The 23,689-nt window shown below is 37.1% G+C and overlaps 1 protein-coding gene across 1 annotated transcript in view; it reads right to left on the bottom strand.

Moving 5' to 3' along the window:
- FMN2 (formin 2) overlaps positions 1 to 23,689 on the bottom strand; it is a gene marked incomplete at its 5' end in the record, with an annotated part of 196,809 nt that overhangs the window by 146,834 nt on the left and 26,286 nt on the right. Inside the window, one exon of the mRNA XM_081323350.1 lies at positions 13,995 to 14,056. Coding sequence (XP_081179476.1) covers positions 13,995 to 14,056 — 62 coding nt within the window. The remainder of the gene's footprint in view (positions 1 to 13,994; positions 14,057 to 23,689) is intronic.

The raw sequence follows: 23,689 nt of genomic DNA, 5'->3' as shown, positions 1-23,689 counted from the left end.
TTTTTGCAGAGAATTTGTCTCGCAGTTTGAAGTGCCAAACCAGAAACCCAGAAATGTCCATGTAGGCAAAAATATGGATATTAAATTAAGGGACAGTAATACTGTATTTATGGCATGGTTAAGTACATGATAGAAATGGATGTCTTATATAACAATTAAGGAAGGCCATTGCACACATCTGCTAATAATCAAATTCTGTTGAAGTTCACTAGTTCACACAATTGCATTCAATCTATTAATTGATTCATCAGAATAGCAAGCCAAGTATGGAAACATCAGATCAGTCTGAACACATATTATATTGAGATAAATATCAAATTTAAAATATGCTTATAAAAGTTTAGTAAAAAATGTTTGGGGTGGGAACAGGTTGGAAAATACTTTTAGTCCCAAATCTTCTCCAAGGTTTTTCCCCCCCAGAGAGAACATCCTGCCTCTTTTAATTTTTCTGAATCTATCCATCCACTGAGCAGATGAAAGAACTGCTTCAAGAAAAACAAGTCAGTAACCTTCTCCATACAAATTGGCTTGTCTCTGAGATAACGTTTAGAATGTCACTAAAAAGAATAATTCAGTTTATACTATCTAAAAATCTCATTTGTGGAAAGATAGAATTTTTCCTTTGAGTTTAGCCAAAGAGGAAAACACTGGATTGACTATATCCTTTAATTTTATAACATCTGTACAAACCAATTCCAACATGAAGAAATTGTTATTAAACAATAAGACACATAAAAGATGGTATTTCTGATTGAAGACAGTTTCTCTTGTCTGTTTAAAATTAAAGTTGATTTTTAAGTCTCTTTTGCAGATATCAAAGTCTTTTAAAGTTTAACAGCAATAATATTCAATACCCACTTATACTGTATAATCAAAAAGTTAAACTAATTTATTTCTCTTTGGAAAAGCAGATTATTTTGATTTAAGTAATCCAATAGCTTTTTAGTCTGTTATATAAGATACCACAAATCTGTCACATATGCAAAAAAAGTGAAAGTTCTCATTCAGGTACACATTAAGATTAAAAATGCATTTTCTGCAAAGATTTATAAAGAGTGAAATACTGGACAAAATACCTGGAAATATATCTGTTTTGCAGAATAAATTAATGGCATTTTTGCCTGTAGTTCAATGAAATCTAGAATTTGTTTATAAAGGTGACATGAAAGGGATTAATAATTTCCCTCTAATATGGCACTTAAGAATTCCATGCCATCCTTACACTAGACTGTGTATCACTAACTATATACTATGTATAATTAACTAATCTAAACATAACACAGATGTATTGCATGGAAGCATGGAACCATAACCTTTTTGTGAAACTACAGATTGTGTTTTAATGATATTAAAGACGGACAGTGTACCAAGTTCCTCTTGGTATAAAATCAGGCTCTAAAAAAATAAATAAAAAGAAATTCATAGTTGTCATTTAGAGTCAAACAGAGGTGCTTCTTGAATCCAAGAAAGAACTGAACACAGTTGGTAAAGTCAAATTTTGCAGCAAAACTACCTTGGCCACAATTGTATAATCAGGCTTTACCCTAAATAGAAGATGAATAGATTTCACAGTAAAGTTTACTTATTAATACTCCCCAGTTTGGGGATGTAATGATATATATTTTCTTTATAAAACAGAAATGATAATTCCATGTCTGAATTTATGATGTCCTAGATTTAGTCCCTGTTGACATTTTGGCTTATGCCACAGGTGTCGAACTTGCCACGGCACGTGATGTGTCATGACGTATCGCAACTTTTTTCACATTGCCAGAGGTGGAGTGGCATGCTGGTTGAGGAATTCTGGGAATTCAAGCCCACAAGTCATAAAAGGGCCACGTTTGAAGACCCCTGGCATAGATTAACTCCAAGATAAACATCAGACCAACAATCAAGAAGTAAACAATATTCCAATCAAGGAAATGCCATCAAGCTAACAGTAAACAATCCAACCAAAGAACCTCCAAGAATACTCCCACTCATATGACATAGAAAGCTATTAGAATATAAACAGACCAAAACCCATTCCTTACTAGCAGTGATGATGTTACATAGTTTGGTTAATGAAACATCTGCAGGAAAACAACCAAGCTCAGAGAACACCAAGAGCCCTTCTCACTGTTAAGTAGCTTGTAAATTTTTTATAGGCAGATAACTATATAAAGTAAGATAACAATTTATACCTTTCTGTATTGAAAAGTAGATGAGGAGCAAAGAAGCAAGGTAGCCTATTCTTTTTATAATCTAAGAACAGGGATTGAAGACCTCCAAGATCCCTTCTAGCTCTGCTATTCCATTAGTCTAACCTGTTAATTCTTACGTGCGGCAAAGGCAATAGAAAGCTACCCTCTTCTCATCCTTTTTGGTTGTGATGAACTCTTCTTCTGAAAGATCCTTAACCCAGATTAGGAATTTTGCAACTTTGTTGTAATTTAAGTTCTACAGGAGACCTTAACACATGAAGGTTGGAATCAAGATTCATCATAAGGAATCTCATGGTAATTTTAACACTACAGTGACGGTAAGTTACAATGATCACTTCTTTTGTGTCACTTCTTGTTTTTTATGGTGAATTTTTACAAATTGTAAAACATCCCAATAAGCCAGAAGGCATTACATAAAAAAATGTTTACTCTTAATGTCTTTAATAGAAGCAGAGTTATCATTTGACCGATAACCTTCAATTTAACTTGTTGGGCCAGTGGGTCACATGGACTGTTTAATAAGATTGGCCATAGGCCCGATTTAGCAGAACCCTTCTTGTGTTTTTACATGGTTTTACATGATACAACTAGATGATGGACTCACTGGAAAGGTTAGGGCAGGGGTAGGCAACCTCGGCTCTTTTATGACTCATGGACTTCAACTCCCAGAATTCCTCAGTCAGCTATTCTGACTGAGGAATTTTGGGAGTTGAAGTCCATGAGTCATAAAAGAGCCGAGGTTGCCTACCCCTGGGCTAGAGGCATACAGAGTGGCTGAAGTAATTGGGGCTCTCTTTAAGTTGCCTTGCAAATAGTTCAGAACTGCCTAACTTGTAAATCTGCAGAATTTCATGATAGTAGCCCTTTCCGAAAGACATTGTTTCTGAGCTCTTCACTTGCCAAGCCCTTCCACCCCTTGATATATTTATTTATATCTCAGTAACACTTTAAGGTTGAGTTTAAGACTGCCAAAATGTTTGTCCATTTCCAGAGAGATTTACCAGTGTCTCTGGGAAAGGAAATTATTACTACTATTATTTCCATCATGAAGGCTTAATAAAGAAATATTAGGAACATATGTCTCTTATAATAAATGATTCTGAGGTATCCATGATTTACAGTATAGTATATTTTCTTTTTTTTTAGGCAAAAGTTTTATTAGTTTATAATATGCGATACAATGGAAGTACAAAAGTAAATAGCAGAAATGATAGGGAAGGGGAAAGGGAGTGGAGAAGTGAGATAAGGAAGAAAAAAGAAAAAAAAGGCGACTGCCTTTGGTGCAGTAAAGTAGAATATCAACATCAAACCTCAACTTTTTACTTTTACAAAGTAATAAAAACTAGCCATTTTGATATTATATTTTCTTTAGCTAATATTTAACATTACCCATTTGTTATTTACTTTTTAAATCATCCCTTCCCTTTTCAATTTATATATATCATCTCCTTTGCCTTATCAACTCATCAAAATCTCACACTGAATTATTCTGCTATAATCTGCCTAATTTAAATATTATACCATTCATTCATGTTTATTGATTAGAAAAATTTAACTTTCAAAATATAAAATGTAAAATAAATGCAAACATGTGTTTTTATTATATGCAAATCAAATCAAAGGTACAGTATGTCTCTATCCATAATTATATAAATTGGATTCAGCAGGTAGAAAGTAAAGCCCAATTTGAGTAAAAAGCATTGTTTTCTTTTTAAACTGAATTTTGTAGCCAGTAGAAAAGATGTGTTATTATTTCTGCTCCTTCAGGTCAACTGAAATCAAAGCTGACAATTCTGATTTCTATAAAGCAGAAATCAAAGAGAAACCCCAACAGCATTTTGGTTTCAGGCTAAGAAGTGAAGTAAAAAATTTAAATTGGAGAGATTAATGGTGGTGATTGTTAGTATTAAAGCCCTTTGTGACTCAGGATCTGGGTATCTTTGGAACTTAAGGTACTCCATATTGAACCTATCTGTCCAATAAAATGAAGAAGAATGGGTGTTTTATAGATGGCATTTGGATCCCAAAAAGTTGTCTAACATGTATCCTAACCTACAGTCTAAATGCTGGAGATGTGGTAGTTTAGATGCTACTTATTTTCATATGTGGTGGACTTGTAGAAATATAAAAGCTTTTTGCATTAAAATTTGGTGGAACATTCAAAAGATTTTTAAGAGAAAGATAAAGTTTTCTCCACAATTGTTTTTATTGGTTATTGTTATAGATTGTGATACTAAAGAAATCAATTTGATGTTGAACTTGATAACAGAAGCGCAGTTACTGGTGGGACAATATTGGAAAAAGGATAGTTTGCCTACTATAGAAGAATGGGTACTTAAGGTATCGAATCTTGCAGAAATGTCTAAGATTTCTGCTTATTTGAAGGATCACTCGCAAGAAAGATATATTTCAGTTTGGAGGAGATGGATAGATTATATTCAGAACAAATATGGGACTAAAAAGTTCCATTTAGCTTATGAGTAGATTTTAGATTTTTATTAACTTTAGTATTAGTATTGATTATATTTTTGTTTCAGTTATTATTATGTTTTTAATAATTTGAATGTATCAATGTTAAAGGGGAGTTAAAGCTATGAATTTGGTTAATTTTATAATGGATAATCTTAGTTAGAATATGATTATTATATCTATAACCCTGTATTCAGCTCTGGGAAGTGGGGGGGGAAGGGGTGGTTTGGGGTGGGTGGGTTTTGGGGATATGTATTGTAAAAATTTTTTGTAAAACTCTTTAATAAAAAAAAGAATGGGCTCTCTTTAGATTCTCTCTTTGGGGAACTGCCATCTACAATTGTATTTTCAATTGGGGACTCACTTCTCAAATGAAGCTCTTCTTTCTGGAATAAAATTCCCTCCAACACCTGACTGACCCCATCCCCGCTAAATTTTAAGGTAGTTGCATCCTGACTGTCCAACAAATCATGTGGATGGATATGTTATGAGTTTGTTTCCTCTTGCAATGGTGATGGATTTGTTATTAATAAATGTTATTGTTTTGTGGCTAATAAATTTATTAGATGAATTGTTATATTTCATTTTAACATTGTTGATAAAAGACAGGATATATAAGCCCCTCATAGTAAGCAGTATTGGATCAGCAGATAAACTTGATAAACAAAGGAAATAAATAAAAGAAACGGCCATTGGCCGTACGCTGTGGCAGTTAAAGTGGTGGAGTATGATCAGAGAAATGCAGGTTCAAGTCTCAACCTGACCATATACAGTAGCTCAGTCAACGATTTAGAGCCATAACTCAAGTTTGTTGTTATATGAATTAAATAGGCAGGGATTATTAAACACGTTTCCTAAAAAATCTGGAGGTAATATGAATTACACATGTAACAATGAATTTGTTCGTGTTAACTATGTTAGCAGCTTCAAAATAATGGTTAGAAATATTTAGATGGGAAACCTCACAACATCTCATTCTGCATCCATGCGAAATATAGAACAGCTGCAACATGGCACCCATCAGTTTTGCATTAACCCAAAATTCACTTCCTATATGTCAGTTTCTGGAAAAATTCATATTTCATGGAACAAGCTATTTTAAGAACTATTAAAACACACACACACCAAAAGAAAACAAATATACAGATATCTAATAACACTCAGATACAGCTATTAGAAATCTAGCAATTTATTGTTGTTACTTATTGCCCCATCTTGTTAGGATTGAGATGCTCTAGGGCAAGAAGTTCTTTAAAAATAAACCCTCCAAATGGAAAACAACATTTTGAGAATTTTTTTGTATCTCTATCAGCTTCTTCAAGTTCTCCAACTGTATTTATAACAATTACCATTGGGCAACTGAATTCTAACAATTTAATGCACAGAAAATTCCTCTCGAAAATGCAATGTACCAGTTTTTATAGTAGCAGGCTATTATTATAGGAAAAACTAATTATTGTACAATTATTTTTTTCCTCAAGGACATATTTTGTACACACATACACAGACACACATTTTAACGTATTTCAGGGGACCTTGATAATAAATGTATTTATAGCTTTTTATATACAAAGGCCTCTTCCTATATTCAATTTTTTTTAAGGAAAGTTTCACTGAAAACATAAACACCTTGGCACAAAAGAGGACAGCTATTCCAATGTAATTATAGCTCTTCAAGTAATTACACCTAATAGAATCTAATTTACAATCCCTGGTTTGTATGTCAAAATATGTTCTTTCATACTTTACATAATTTGCATCCATCTTTTAAGATAGTAAAATATTGCCACTGCAGTTACAAGAAAGAAAATATTTCCCTTAAAATAATGCTTTTTTTTTAAATGGACAAATCTTATGGAATAAATTATTTTTTATTTTGGTACTCTGTAAACATTGAGTATATTAAGTATTGAGTGCTTTTTATCATCAGTGTATGAAATTAAAATCACCTCCTACATCTCAAACTTGCAGTGGTGGGATTCAGCTGGTTCGCAACATTTCAGCGGAACCGGTAGCTAGGTTTTTGTTGCCCAGGCCTAGAATAGACTTCTGGAAGCAGCATCCACACAGAGAACCAGTTGTTCACATATCTGAGTCGCACCACTGCAAACTTGGAATAGCATATGGAGTTTTTCAGATTTGAGATGTATGGTAAAAAGTTCCTACATGATTGAGATTTATTGCAATATTTGGATTCTGTTTACTCATAGCTCTATTAAACCTAGTAAGATCCTTATATTCACATAACCTGTATTTAATTTCAAGCTGTAAGGATTGCTTTTCCTGTATGAAACTGTTTACTTGCTGAATCTTCATCTCCTTTAATTAAAAATAAAGAGAAAGAGAATATTTTGGGGGGGTTCCATAAATGTCAAATTGCTTTCCCTCAATTGCTTTGTGTAAGATGGCCCAAATCTTCCCTACTTTAAAAGGCTTTGGGGATTATAAGTGGCTGGTCTCCATTTTGATGCAATTTTTAAGTGCAGTGTTTTTATTACAATTTGTATGTTTATTAAAAAAAGTTCCTTTCTTTTAAAATTCTATGACAAGTTGATTATATTTACTGTTGTCTATAATTAATTATTTTGGTATAAGGAAACATTAAATCACCAGCCCAGTAATTTTAAATACAGTTAAGTAAACAAATCAATGTGTATTATGGGACAAAGTATTCTCAGACCTTATTCCATGAAGGGCAATAAATATATGTGGGACTTCACAGCTATAAGACTTCAAGAAAAGCTGGCCAGTTGTGATGACATAATGGAGGCACCACTGCAGCAATTCAGACAACCACTAATATCTGTCTCAAATAAATAAATATCTCCACTAAAAATAACAAGTTTGACAGGAGAAAAACACTTGGCTGGATCTGCAAGACTTATTTTGAAATGTACAACTGCCACCTAGTGCCTGAGTAGAGATTCTACAGAAAGCCACTTATTGAAAATATATTCTGTTAAATTGTGGCCCTCTCTGTTGTTTTGCCTTGGTTTTAGGTTGGTCTCAGGAATCTTAAGGAAGAAGGTTGACCTCACAAAATAAATAGGATGAAACATCTAAAGAAATTATTTCTAAATTATAGCTCCAAATATTAGGTTAAAATGCTAAATTTACATAATGTGTATCACATTAAAGATGAAAACATCTTGGTAGTATTCTATCAAGAAAGCTTTCTAGCAAGCCTAGTGACTCTTAGGGCTGTACAATGCTTCAGCAGGAAGGCAAAAAAAAAGTACTTCAAAACATGCAGGGGTGCAATTGTAGTAGCTGCCCACAACGTCTTAGAGTATTTATACAATATTGGGTAAATGACATCACTTTAAAAATTGGCAACCAGGTGCCTCCTGCGTGCTCAAGGCAACTTTTTACTTTTGAATCTGAAGCACAGCACAATCATCACAATTACCATGGAATACCATGAGCCTTTGTAAGGATACCTGATCCTTCCTCCTCCTCAAGTCTATTTGAAACTTGCTGGCCTGACAGTTTTATTTATAATTGTCATTTCTGGCTTCTTGTTTCTTTCCATTGCCCACAGCTTATCTACTGCCTTTTACCTATCTCATGCTTTCTGTTTGGAAATTAATGCCTGGCTTTATGTTATCTTCTGTCTTTGCTTAATAACCCTTAGCATCCCTGAGTTGTACAATGATTAACCTGATGGAAAGGCCATTCTTCCTGAAAGAATCACCCTCTTGGAAGGGGTCATGAAGAAATCCAAATTAAAAGATCCCTGAAAGATGGTTGGCTAATTTCTGCCTGAACATATCCAACTAAGGGAGACGACTACCTGTCTGGGAAACTAATTGCAATGCCTCTTTTTAAAGGAGTTTTCTAACATTCAGTTAGAACCTGTTACCTTATGTCTATTATTATGGATCACTCCACTTTGAGGAAAAGCCATTGGTGAGCTCACTCTGAGTATAATTTTCACACAGGTTATACAATGACAAAATTGTTATGCAATCCATATTTCAATGGCCTGCTGTCAGAATGTTACACAATACTCTTTATCAAATGTTTTACCTAAATTCCAATATTCCAATAGGCTTACTCCTTACTTGCTCTTTACAATTGCCTGAAGGAACAAATACTTTTTTGCAGAAGACCGAACCCAAATCAGTTGCGTAGCACTATCAAACCTCCATCCACTCCATCTGCAAAACATTCCCAATTTACTTTAAATTCAACAATTGTCCCACCACTCATAGTTCCCAAATGCATTTAGAATGAATTGACAACTTCCACAGAGCAGCTTCAGCAAAACATTGCTCAGCTCAAGCTAGTTATAAGGTAAATTCAGAATGCCATTGTTTAGCTGACCCCAATTAGAAAAGCAGGATAGGGATTGATAAACATTTATGACAAACATTCTCATGCAAGTATAGTTTTCTGCCAAAACAATCCTAGGTAGAAAACAATTTAGCAGTGGGGAGAGGCCCACAGGAGCTTTTGACTGGATACAAGCACAAAGAAAACACTACAGACATAATTTATATTTTCATGCCATCTAGTAAATACAATATTTCTGAAACATCCTGAAAACCCATTTAAAGTATCTTGGCACAAATCTAATCAAAATTATGAATTTTTGTCTGGTTGAAGATGATCATGATTAATAGGTTTAGGTTCCATACAAGTAAGTGCTAAAAAATAATAATACAGATCCTGTCTTCAAGTTTAGTCTAAAAATAGTAATCTAATCAAAAGATTTTCACACTATCCTGGGATTTTTTTTTCATATTGTATTAAAAAAATGCACTGAGCATCGAATCTGGATTTCCAAAGTGAATATTTTTATTTTCAAATTCTTGGAAAAATGTATCATTAAATCTTGCAAGATATGTCTGTGTTCAGTTTTCAGTGGAGACACCCTGGGCTCCAATAGGATACGTATTTATAATCAGTATCAAACTTAACATGTACTTGAAATGTTATGATGTGATAGATGATAGACAGAGACATACACATACACACATATACACAGGACATATATTGAATTTGTAGAGCACCATATGGATAACTAAGAGGATAAATATAAGTTATTGAGACTCAACTAAAAAAACTTAAATAAATATCAGTTACATAATACAGGGATTCTCCTTAAAAAATAAGACCCCTAGGAAAATATTTACATAATATACAATTACAGACAGCTTTAACAATAAAACGTTTATATATTGCAGAATCAGACTATTCTATTTGATTAATTGTGCTATACTGTATATCTTGTGTTCAAAATTAATAGGATGGTAGAAGAAAAAGTTGCATTATAGTTATTAATTGTTCAAACATCAATGCTAAATTTACATATCTTTCCTCTGGAAGAAGAACTGCTCCATTGCAACTCTAAACTTTTCTCCTGTTTATTCCAATAGTGAAATCTGTTTCCATCACAAGGTTCTATCCAAGCCGCAGTCTCAATCTTTGATCCACAGTAGTAACTCAACACCAAGGCTATGGTAAAGTATCCAAGATCAAAAAATAGCATAGCATTGACTAATGTCTGTCTTATGGAGAAGGAAGATCTAAAATAATAAAGAATTGTTATGTTCTCTGAACATGATATTTTGATAAATTTCCAGAATAAACTGCGTTTCCAGACCTCAGCAATTAGATAAATAACATGTACAACAATCCATACAGAGAGGCAAAAAACAAGCAGTCATGATGCTGGCTTTGTCATCTGAGGCCATGTTGATCGATATACTTTTAAGAACCACCAAGACTGAATGAATTGTCAGGAGCCTTGGTTAATTTTTTCTCCTATTAGCAGGATTGCTATGGGAAATTTCTCAAATCCATAATTCTAAAAAGAAGCTGATTTCCACAGGGGTGTGATCACAAGAGATTTCTGCTAGAATCCCTTGAGTAAGAGCAACAGGTGGGTGAAAACATACACAACTGTGTACTGTGAGGCCTCTTTTCAGAGTTGTAGGAGAGCTTTGCAACTTTCTCCCCAGTGAACATACAATTCCTCTGCTACAACTGCTCAGCCATAGCTATTGCTATAGCAAGAGAGAACAAAGGGCTTATTGGTCAGGAGAAGGAAGAAGGGGGAAGGGCCATTTCAAAGTCACCAATTTTCATTCAAGAATGACTATGGTAGATACTGCAGAAAGTCCAGGACTCACTCAAATGGGTTGGGAGAATGAAAATTGGTATTCACTCTATTGTAAGAGCACTTAATGCTGTGGGAAAGGCAACACTCTCTTGTGTCAATTGAAATAGTGTAAAAAAGAAAGGCAAGAGCCATTGAAGCAGGAGGAGTATCAAACTACCCCTGTTTCAAATTCCTAGTACTGGAGAAAGGGTCCTATGTTTACCAGAGCATAAATTTTGGGAAAAGGATGTTTTTCCTTAGTCTATGCTTCCAATATGAAATCTTGATTTCTAGAGGGCAATTACATGATAAAGGAAATGTCTTTAAATTTCACATCTGTGACTATGGAATATGCGACTGTGTCCAGAGAATAAGATGATTCCGAAAAGCTGAATGCAATGGAAATTCTCATTAAAGATTTATAATAAGAAATGTTCAATATTTGATGTTTAATGGTGCTATCTCTGGGATCTGGGCTGTATCTTCTTCACCTCTCTTATTACAAGGAACATCCAATTGATTACATTCCATAATAATTTCTCTAGCTTCATGTATGCATTTCCTTCAGTATACTATTTCTCATCAGACTGAAATAGAAATTTATCTAAGTAATTAGAGATCAGACTCTAACACATTCCATAGTTCACAAGTCAAATGAAAAATCTTCAAAAGAACTTTCCTCTAATTGCTGTTCTGTTTTTTCTCCTAGAGCATTGTTTTCTCCTATTTAATATCTAGCATTAAATAACAAAGTCAAATTATTGCCTGTCTGGCTATGTTTCACACCCTCTTAATTTCATGCTTGCAGTAATTGATATCTGAACGTTTTTCCCCCTGTCTTTAAAATGGAAAAGTGGGGAAAAGTCTTCATGAAAAATTAACAGATATTGTACATGAGACTAAATGAACATGTTCATTTAAAAATTGTTTAAAAATGTATGGTGATAGGTTTGCATATGTACAGCCTTGCAAACTTTGACCCAGGCTCTTTCATAGATACACATTAATTTCTAGAGCCCTCAGGCTTGTATTTAATAAGGCTTGTATCTAATAATAGTAACAATATACAGGTAGTCTTCATTTAGTGACTACCTCTGACATCGACCATATGCAGTTATGAAAGTGATGAAAAAGTAACTTTACGACCAATGCCCACATTTATGATCTTGGAGTGCTCTCTCTTGGTCACAGGTTTGCCATTACAGTCAGTTAGTACAGATTGTCCTGTGTCTTTTTTCCCTCCCTCTCCTCTTGCAGAATGGTGAGCTTGCCTAAACAAGATATTTATTCTTGAGCTGCTTTTTTCTGCAGCCCAGTGTATTCCTAAAAAGTGTTAGCTGCAAGTTAACAAGTTCAGCTCTATGATCTTAACTGGTTGATTAGAATTTACTGCAGGCGGCAGCTATGCCTGAAACTGACAAATTCCTAATCAGTTTCACACTAAAGACTTTTCTTTTCCTCCTAAATGGCTCATCACTATAGCATTCCTTTCAATGTGTCTTCCCCATTGTGTGCCTGTTTACTCACTTGTAATCCCCTTTTTTTCTCCAATATGTGTAAATACAAATATCAATTTCCTTTTTCCTCAATATCCCAGCTGTGGGATGAGCATTCCAAAGGGCAGGGGAGTCAGGAAAAAGGGCTATAAGATTTGCCCTTGTACCTGGGTTCCTTATGAATCAAGTTCTGGAACATCCCTCCTAGCTGTATGAGGTTGAGACAATGGTCAGTTCTGACATCTCCAAAACAGGTGTTTTGGCATTGTAGCCCCGGCTATGCAAACATGTTGCCAGCTGGTGTCCAGCTTTAGGTATAGGACTGAATATTACAAGTATATACAGATTTAGAATGTTCACATTCAGGAATATAATCTCAACTAACTCTGCTTGAATCTCTGATCACTAATTTCCTTTATAAAGATTTATTGGACATTGCACTCTTTTCTACTCTACCTCATCCATTTCCAAAAAGATGGGAAAGCTAGAAAGAAAAGCTAAAAGCTTGTAGAAGTAAATATTTTCAAATATACAGCTAGTTGCTGTTAATATTGAATTGGTAATGCCAAAGTAAAGATAGTTAGCAAGTACAGCCCATAAATGTTTAGGGAAGCACCATACAAAGACAGAACTCATTTAAAATCTGCTTTATAAAATGGATGAAAGAAATATACAGAAGACCCTCTAAGGTTGTGCATGCTTTAAATATGATTGGAAATGACAGCTTTGGACATCACACAAACACAACATCTTATGACATGGAAGAAAGAGGGACTGCTTTAATAATGGCAGATAGACCCTTTTTTCTGCCCCAAATCCATAATATTTCTTCCTAATAGGCACTGCCTTAGCATCTATTACCATTCACATATTTAGACTCTTCAGCACTTAAGTATTTTGCCATTAACACATTCTGGATGATAAGGCAGCTACTGTATTTAAGTTTAGGTTTAGAACATAATTGTTTTGATAGAATATAAAGTAAAACGAGCTATATGTGTGCCCAATTATCTTCTCTGCTCATCGTGCCATTCTAAGTTTCTCCTTCAGAATATGTTACGAGTTAAAGACAGAACCAATGACACCACTGCTTGTTAAGCCTGACTAGAAACTAAAATGAACATTTGCAGGGGTGTTTTCTTTTATTTAAACTCATTTACATCACAATACAGGGATTACAAAAAAGTGAACTTTGTTTCTACCACCCTGATGCTAAGCAAACTTCCTTGAGAATGAACACTGCTATCATAGAGAAGAATAATCAAACACAAAATCAGTAAAATGGACTCTGTAACTGTAAGTATATGAAGCTAACCTTCTTTTGATGAAACATGGGGGAGGGTGAGGGGAGGAGGGAGGGGGAGATGGACAGTCAAGATGCCCACATGCTGATATTCGGCTGCATGCTGCTATCCCACCTCCTATTGCTTTCAGCATGGTTTGGCCCCTTCCAGGCTTTTGGGGTTGGACTTTGACCCAAAGATATATTCCTAGCACTACCGCCGATTCTGAAGAGTAAACTTAAAACCAAATTATGTTATGCTAACAAATATAACCAAGGACTGTACTTTGCACATTGCAAGAGATTTGTTTTCCATTTACCATCTGCAAAATTAATCTTGCATATTAGTTTTCTTATATAAAGTGTTGTCTTTAGCAATAATAGTTTAAATATGGAAAGTTTGATTATAGTTAAGTATTCCGCTAGCAAAATCATACCTGTATCTGTTGAACAATCTCTGTATCTTCTGTCTCTGTTGCTTCGGCAACAACTTCAGGTTCTGGATTGGGAAGTAAACATAAAAGTTCTTTTTATTCTTCTAAATATCAAACTAATTTGAAATGCTTATATCTCCTAGATACACATAAATTTCTTTGATTTTAAGGTGTATTATTTTCCTTCCATTTATGAGTTGACTTAGTGCCTTAGTATGATGGCTTACTTAAATTATTCCCATAGGAAGTGTATTTTGTTTTAGGGATTTATGATTATCTTTTCCAGGTCATCTGATGAAGTATCAAGCATCAGACACGACCCTGTTGTACTGATTAATAAAAAAAAAAGTGAGAAGTGGAGCTGCTTTCATGGTTGAAAATAAGACGTGGTTAAAGAAAGGGATTAAAGTTTTACAACAAGAAGATTCTTAGAGGCTAAAACATACGGTATAAACAAAAGTTGCTGGAATTGGGTATGTCTAGTTTAATGAAGGGGTGACATGATGTTCCAATAACTCAGGGATTGCCAGAAAGAAGAGGGAGTCAAGCTATTCTCCAAAGCAGTTGAAGGTAGGACAAGAAACAATGGATGGAAACTAACCAAAGAGAGAAGCAACCTAGAACTAAGGAGAAATTTCCTGATAGTTAGAACAATTAATGAGTGGAACAACCTGCCTCTAGAAGTGGTGAATTCTCCAACACTGGAAGTTTTTAAAAACCTCCAGTGATGGAGCACCCACGATTTCTGAGGGCAAGCTGTTTCACTGGTTAATTGTCCTCACTGTTAGGAAGCCCTTTCTTTCCTCATCTCTTTCCTCAGAAGAGATAAACAAAATAAAACTTTATTATAAAGCAACAAAAACATAACATGTAATTCTACTTTTCAACTGTAAGTATTAACATGCAGACTTTCCATGTGAAAGGAGATCATTACAAAGCTGCCAAGAACACAGCAGCTTGCAAATCAATTTTTAACCAATCAAGATGAAAACACAATATTTCAGACAGTTTGAGCTGAAAGAGATTAGCCCTCTGCCAGAAGTAGTGCAGATTATAAAAAGACAATTCAAAATATTACACATCCCAAGAAGCTTATGAAGAAAGAAATGTAACTTCATGAACACAGGCTGAGATATACATGAAGCTGAAACTCAGTCCATATTAAAACTTATATCAAAGGTAGAGAAAATAAGACTTAGCCCAATATAACTAATAAGCTAAGTTATAAAAGTTACAGAGCAGAGCAACTAAGATGATCAAAGGCCTGGAGACTAAAACATACGAAGAACGGCTGCAGGACTTTGGTTTGACTAGTCTAAAGAAAAAAAGAAATAGGGGAGACATGATAGCAGTATTGCAGTATTTGAGGGGATGCCACAAAGAAGAGGGAGTCAAACTATTCACCAAGGCACCAGAGGGCAAGAGACTGGACAGTCACTTGTCTGAGATGGTATAGGTTCCCCTACTTGGCATGGGTCCGGAGTACCTCGGGGACCACCTGCTGCCGGCGTCAACTTCCCTCTGCCCTGTGCGTTCCCACAGAGAGGGCCTCCTCAGGGTGCCACCGGTCAGAGAATGTCGGCTGGTGGCCCCCAGGGGGAGGGCCTTCTCTGTGGGCGCCCCGGCTTTATGGAATCAGCTGCCGGTTGAGCTCCGGATGGCACCTGACCTTCGCTCCTTCCGACGCGACTTGAAGACCTACCTGTTTGAACAGGCCGGCCTGGCCTGATGGGGGATGTGTTGGGGTTTTTATTGGGGAGTTTTTACATTTTTCTACTGTTTTTAGTTTGGGCTCGTGTTTAATTCTCTTTTTAATTTTTGTAATTTGTATTTTTATATATGCCCTGTTCACCGCCCTGAGTCCTTCGGGAGAAGGGCGGTATACAAATATAATAAACTTAAACTTAAACTTAAACTTACTTGAGCAGGGGGCTGGACCAGAAGATCTCCAGGGTCTCTCCCAGCTCCTATTCTGTTCTGTTCTGTTCTCTTCTGTTCTGTTCTATTCTAATCATTACTGTTTCTACAGCTGTTAGAAATGTATGATATATTAGCATGTAACAGTGTATTAACTCCTACGACATCAAGCTTCCAAAATGATGTAGAAACAGAAAACAGCACAGAATGTGACCAAGAAGTATACCAAGCAGCTATTGGTAGCTTATTGTATTTATCCCAGTGATCAAGGCCAGATATAATATAGCTTATTGTATTTATAAAATATAATCAGCACCCAAACAACAACACTGGTTGGGTATTAAAAGAATATTAAGATATTTAAAAGGAGCAATGGACCTAGTATTGAGAATAAGGCCACCTGGTGACTTATCATTACAATTCTTGTGACTGGGCAAATGATATGCGGGACAGAAAATCATACTCAGGGTTTGTGATATTGTTTGCCGGCACTCTAATTGGATGGAAATCCAGAAAACAACCTTCAGTAGCATTGTCAACTGCTGAAGCTGAATTCATAGCATTGTCTGAGGAATGGAAGGGGGGCAGAGGTCAACCCCTAGGCCCCTTAGTTGTGGGGTGCCTCAGGGGTCGGTACTCTCACCTCTTCTGTTCAACATCTATATGAAGCCACTGGGAGAGATCATCCGTGGCTTTGGGGTGAGGTATCATCAATATGCTGATGATACCCAGCTTTTCATCTCCTCCCCGAACCAACCCAGTGATGCCCTCGATGTGATGTCCCATTGCCTGGAAGCAGTACAGATTTGGATGGGAAAGAACAGGCTCCGGCTCAACCCGGCCAAGACTGAGTGGCTTTTTACGTACCGGCATCTCGTTTAGTCCAAGAGGTTCCATCTTTGGTTATAGGAGGAGAGATGTTACCTCCCGTTGATAGAGCACGCAATCTAGGCGTCCTCCTGGATTCATGACTCAGTTTGAAAATCATATTGGAGTCGTGGCTAGGGGGGCATTTGCCCAGGTTTGCCTGGTACACCAGTTGCACCCCTTTCTGGACCGAGATGCCCTACGTACAGTCACCCACGCACTCGTTACCTCCCGTATAGATTACTGCAATGCTCTCTACATGGGGCTGCCCTTGAAGACCACCCGGAGGCTTCAGCTGGTACAGAGTATGGCTGCACAGGTAGTGATTGGAGCACCCCGATACTCCCATATTACACCCCTCCTGCGTGAGCTGCATTGGTTACCGGTTGCCCTCCGGGTGAGATTTAAGGTGCTGGTACTTACCTTTAAAGCCCTACATGGCTTAGGCCCGGGATACTTGCAGGACCATCTGCTGCCGGGAACGAATTCCCATCGCCCAGTACGCTCACACAGAGAAGGCCTCCTCAGGGTACTGTCGACTAGACAATGTCAGCTGGCGACCCCCAGGGGGAGGGCCTTCTCTGTGGGAGCACCAGCCCTGTGGAACCAGCTCCCCCCTGAGCTTTGGATGGTCCCAGATCTCCAGTCCTTTTGCCGCAGCCTCAAAACACTTCTTTTCCACCTGGCTGACCTGGACTGACAGGGATTTTAATTTATGTTTTTAATTTTTTAACTCTAATTTTTAATTTATTTTAATTTTAATTTATTGTACAGGGGCCTTTAATTTTAATTTTATCTTAACTTCTGTATTTATTGTATGTTATTGTTGTTAGCCGCCCTGAGTCCTTCAGGAGATAGGGCGGCATATAAGTCCCAATAATAAATAAATAAATAAATAAATAAATAAATAAATAAATAAATAAATAAATAAATAAATAAATAAATATTTATGTACAAGGCACTCTACAATATTTGAAGACAATGTTGTGTGTATAAAAATGGCAATGGGAGAACGCATCAGAAGCAGAAGTAAACATGTAGATATAAAGTATTGCAATGTCAGGGAGGCTGTAAAGGATAAACTGATAAAGTTACAGCATTGTTCTACTGATATAGCCGATATGTTAGCTAAACCTTTTAAACACAGCCAAGCATCAAGAGCAGTGGTGGCATTCAAATATGTGAACAACTGGTTCTCCGTGTGGATGCCGCTTCCGAAAGTCCATTCTGGACCTGGGCAACAAAAAATTAGCTACCGAAGTGGTGCAAACTGGCTGAATCCCACCATTGTCCGTGGCCCAGTACCAGCCGTGACCCACTACCAGTTTCAGCCCATTGAGAACCGGTCTGGACAAGCGGTGGGTGAGCTCACAAAGTTCCATCTGTGCATGTGTGGGATTAGATTGCGCATGTGAAACCATCCCCTCCTGCCCACAACTGCTCAGTCTGCAGAGTCAGAAAGGTCGAGGACTGCTGATCTATATCATTAACCTCCAGAGTAAGGGAAGTCAGTTCTACCTACATGATGTGGGGCAAGACCAAGCGACAAGGGCTGAAGGATAGCAGTGAATGATATAACTATTTCAGGAAGAAACAAACACACAATCTTGCTTGACTGGGACTGTAAGGGAGAAACAATTGTAACAAATATTCTAGTTTTTGGAATTCAAGAATATATACCTTTGCCTGCAATAAAAGAATATATGCTTCTTTGGAAACTATTATAATAATACAGCAGAATCAAACACTTATGTGATGAAGTAATATAAATTAACATGGAAGACCATACATCCTAAATTACTCCATTGCTTATTCTAAAAATCTCCACTATTCCCACAACCATAAAACCTGAAGTACTTAATGATGAGGTAAAGAAGAGAGCTCTATAGTGACATTATCAGGGATGCATCTGCTGCAATTAGCTGCCTGATGATTTAAGCTACACTCAGGCTACATGTGATTTTCCCAGACTGTAAGGAGCTTTTTCCCTTTCATGGATTACTGCCTTGTCGTGGCAAAGGGGCTTGCGTAATTCAATGAAGCTGTGAGCTATGTCATGCAGGGCCACCCAGGTCATAGCAGAGAGTTCTGACAAAACGTGATCCACTGGAGAAGGAAATGGCAACCCACTCCAGTATCTTTGCCATGAAAACCCTATGGACAGTACCAAAAGGCAAAAAGATATGATGCTGGAAGATGAGCCCCTCAGGTCGGAAGGCATCCAATATGCTACTGGGGAAGAGCAGAGGGTTAGTACTAGTAGTGCCAGAAAGAATGAAGCGACTGGGCCAAAGCCGAAAGGACGCTCAGCTGTGGATGTATCTGGTGGTGAAAGGAAAGTCCGATGCTGTAAAGATTTTTTCTCCATAGGAACCTGGAATGTAAGATCCATGAATCAAGAAAAGCTGGATGTGGTCAAACAAGAGATGACAAGACTGAACACCAACATCTTAGGAATCAGCGAACTAAAATGGACAGGAATGGGTGACCATCAGGTATACTACTGCGGACAAGAATCCCTCAGAAGAAATGGAGTAGCCTTCATAGTCAATAAAAGAGTAGGAAAAGCAATACTGGGATACAATCCCCAAAATGACAGAATGATCTCAGTTCGAATCCAAGGCAAACCATTTACTATCACAATAGTCCAAGTCTATGCCACAACCACCGGTTCTGAAGAGGATGAAATTGACTGGTTCTATGAAGTCCTACAGCACCTTATAGAACTAACACCAAAACAATGATGTCCTTATCATCATGGGGGATTGGAATGCTAAAGTAGGAAGCCAAAAGATAACCAGAATAACAGGCAAGTTTGGCCTTGGAGTACAAAATGAAGCAGGGCACAGGCTAGGGAGTTCCAGAAAAACATCTACTTCTGCTTCATTGACTATGCTAAAGCATTTGATTGTGTGGATCACAACAAACTGTGGCAAGTTCTTAAAGAGATGGGAATACCAGACCATCTTATTTGTCTCTTGAGAAACCTATATGCAGGTCAAGAAGCAACAGTGAGAACTGGACACGGAACCATTGATTGGTTCAAAATTGGGAAAGGAGTCCGGCAAGGCTGTATACTGTCACCCTGCCTGTTTAACTTATATGCAGAGTACATCATGAGAAAGGCAGGGCTAGATGAATCAAAAGTTGGAATTAAAATTGCTGAGAGAAATATAAACAACCTAAGATATGCAGATGATACCACTCTAATGGCAGAAAGTGAAGAGGAACTAAAGAGCTTCTTGTTACGAGTGAAGAAGGAAAGTGCAAAAGTTGGGTTGAAACTAAACATTAAGAAAACAAAGATCATGGCATCTGGCCCTCTCAATTCCTGGCAAATAGATGGGGAAGAAATGGAGGTAGTGATTTTATTTTTCTGGGCTCCAAGATCACCGCAGATGGGGACTGCAGCCAAGAAATTAAAAGACAGTTGTTCCTGGGGAGGAAAGCCATGGCAAATCTAGACAGCACACTAAAAAGCAGAAACATCACCCTGCCAACAAAAGTGCGTATAGTCAAGGCTATGGTCTTCCCAGTTGCAATGTATGGCTGTGAAAGTTGGACCATAAGAAAGGCTGAGCGCCAAAGAATTGAAGCCTTTGAACTATGGTGCTGGAGAAGACTCCTGCGAGTCCCTTGGACTGCAAGGCAATGAAACCAGTCAGTCCTAGAGGAGATCAACCCTGACTGCTCTTTAGAAGGCCAGATCCTGAAGTTGAAACTCAAATACTTTGGCCACTTAATGAGAAGGAAGGACTCACTAGAGAAGAGCCTAATGCTGGGAAAGGTTGAGGGCAAGAGAAGAAGGGGATGACAGAGAATGAGGTGGCTGGATGGAGTCACTGAAGCAGTAGGCGTGAGCCTAAATGGACTCCAGAAGATGGTAGAGGACAGGAAGGCCTGGAGGTCCATGGGGTCATGATGGGTTGAACACAACTTCACAACTAACAAGAACAAAGGAGGTTTTTTATCTTTCTATGCAGGAACATCTACACTGCAGTTGTCATGGTTCTGATAGATGAAACCCATCAAAAGAACATCAAGGCAAAATTCTTCCTTAAAGAACATTTTATTTTAACATGTATCCTAATTTACAGTCTAAATGTTGGAGATGTGGTAGTTAGAGGCTACCTATTTTCACATGTGGTGGACTTGTAGAAATATAAAAGCTTTTTGGATCAAAATTTGGTGGAACATTCAAAAGATTTTTAAGAGAAAGATAAAGTTTTCTCCGCAATTGTTTTTATTGGGTATTGTTGTAGATTGTGATGTTAAAGAAACTAATTTGATGTTGAATATGATAACAGCAGCACGGTTACTGGTGGGACAATATTGGAAGAAGGATAGTTTGCCTACTATAGAAGAATGGGTGTTTAAAGTTTCGAATCTTGCAGAAATGTCTAAGATTTCTGCTTATTTGAAAGATCATTCACAGGAAAGATATATTTCAGTTTGGAGGAGATGGATAAATTATATTCAGAACAAATATGGGACTAAAAAGTTCCATTTAGCTTATGAGTAGATTTTAGTGGGATATTGTTTGTAGTTATGTTAAAGGGGAGTTAAAGCACATTATGAATTTGGTTAATTGTATATTATGCATAATTTTTATTTAGAATATGATTATTGTAACTATAATCCTGTATTTAGCTCTGAGAAGTGGGGGGGGGAAGTGGGCGGGTTTGGGGTGGGGGGATTTGGGGATATATTGTAAAACTTTGTTTTTGTAAAACTTTTTAATTAAAAAAAATAGAACATTTTATTCGGGGAACAAAGTATCAGCACTACATAGTTGAACCCAAAAACTAAATTCCCTTCCCCCAGATACAAAGTAACAAAGTACAATTCCCAACCTCAATAAACTGTCACAAATCACATTCCCCAATTAGTTAAAAGCTTGTGCTTCCTCCTGAGCTCCTCAACCCGCTAAAGCATTATCAGCTTGTCCTTGGGTTCCCATCGCAGTGTTACCGTTATGGCTAGCTGAGCTTTCATTTGAACCCCCCTCCCTGCTGTACTTGATTCCTAAAAGCAAGGAAAAACATAGAAAAGGAGAAGAGAAAATGGCTGCATTTCCATCAGTTGTCAAAGTGTCAAAGCAGGAACATCCAATGTTAGCAGCATTGACAGCAGTCTTAAAACAACAATGCCCATGGAGTGTAGTATATCAGCTAAAGAGATAAATCAATATATGATTCTTTCTTAACAATTTATTTTTTCCATTTCTATAGCCACTCATCTAATCCGATTGATTCTGGGCAGCAAATCCAGTTTGTATTACCAAGCTACTCTTAATTGTCTAAGTAGCTATGGGGAAAAGAAATAAAACTGAAAAGAGGATCTTGATCTTCCTTTTTCTCCTCCTAAAACTATTAAAACTGTAGCAACACCTACCCAATTTGTGCATGGAGAAGCAACAACAAATACTGTAGATATGGTCTGCCGGGTTGAAAAAAAATTCCAGGAAGGATGATGACAATGATCTAATTTGCTTTATGTTCCACTCCATTTAACCTGATATTTTCAATATTGTTCTCTGGCTAGCCTAGGTACATACTGTATGATATATACACACATGCACAAATTTGGATACAATTTGTAGATGATTAATTTCACTTTAATTAGCCTAATTAGATAACTGGACAAATTTACTCAAAGACATTTGAGTATTTCTTTTAAATATAAATGGAAACAGGGCAGGGGTAGGCAACCTTGGCTCTTTTATGACTCATGGACGTCAACTCCCGGAATTCCTGAGCCAGCATAGTCCACGATTCATAAAAGAGCCATGGTTGCCTACCGCTGTTCTAGGGCAAAGCAATTCAAAAGCTAAAAGCTCCTAGTTGTCAGAAGCACGGGTGCATTACTCAATAAACAGTTCCCCAGGTATGGTACAGAGCCGGGCTGGTACAGTAGTGAAGGTATCAGGTGAGCCTTAGGCACAAAAACAGCTGGGTGACCTTGGACCTCTCACACATTCTCAATCCTACATACTCTCAATCCTAGAAAAAGGACAAGGCAAACTATTAAAAAAAACAACCCTTGTCAAGAAAACTGCAAGGACTTGTCTAGGCAATCACTAGGAGGTAAGATTGACTTGAAGACTGACACATAGGTATGGCAAACTTCAGGTGGAAGGTTGAAAGTCTTTATAGGCCAGAGCCTTACCTGTACAAAATGAAAACTGTCTCAAGATAGATAAACTTTTTCAGTGATTTTTTTTCTCCCCTTCAACTCCAACAAAAAGTTTTTACTGTTCTTACAGATTAATTACTATACTGTAATTTCAGCAAATGAAGACAGGAAGCCTATATACTATCATGGGAGCATGAAGTTTATGGAGAATAAATAAAAACAAAGTTTCATTTTGCAAAGTGAGAACTTTGCAGGTGTGTCCCTCTCAAAGTCTTCCAAGAATGAGAACAAGCTGTGTGAATGGGACTCCCCCTTATTTAACTAATAATTAAAGCAAAGTATAATGCCAAGGAGAAATATTGTTGGTCTAGTTTTGAGATAAGAGAGGGATTGGATTTGATATTTTGAATAAATTAGTACTGATTGTTCTTAGGATCCTTTATCCAGGATTATTTTAAAATATTTTATAATGTATGTACAATTTATACAGCCATCCACCTCACACACTGACTAAGGGCAGGAAGAAAAGGAATCAGCAGGGGCTGCCACAAAGAAGAGGGGGTCACCTTATCCTCCAAAGCACCTGAAACAGCTTGCCTCCAGAAATCATGGGCACTCCATCACTGGAGGTTTTCAAGAAGAGACTGGACAGTCACTTGTCTGAGATAGTATAGGTTCTCCTGCATGAGCAGGGGGCTGGACTAGAAGACCTCCAAGGTCCCTTCCTATTCTATTCTATTCTGTTCTGTTCTGTTCTGTTCTAGTCTACTCTGCTATGT

This window comes from Vipera berus (assembly GCF_964194415.1).
Source record: "Vipera berus genome assembly, chromosome: 1".
Classification (NCBI taxonomy): domain Eukaryota; kingdom Metazoa; phylum Chordata; class Lepidosauria; order Squamata; family Viperidae; genus Vipera; species Vipera berus.
Note: the sequence above shows the minus strand (reverse complement) of the source record. Positions and strands in the feature narration are given on the sequence as shown.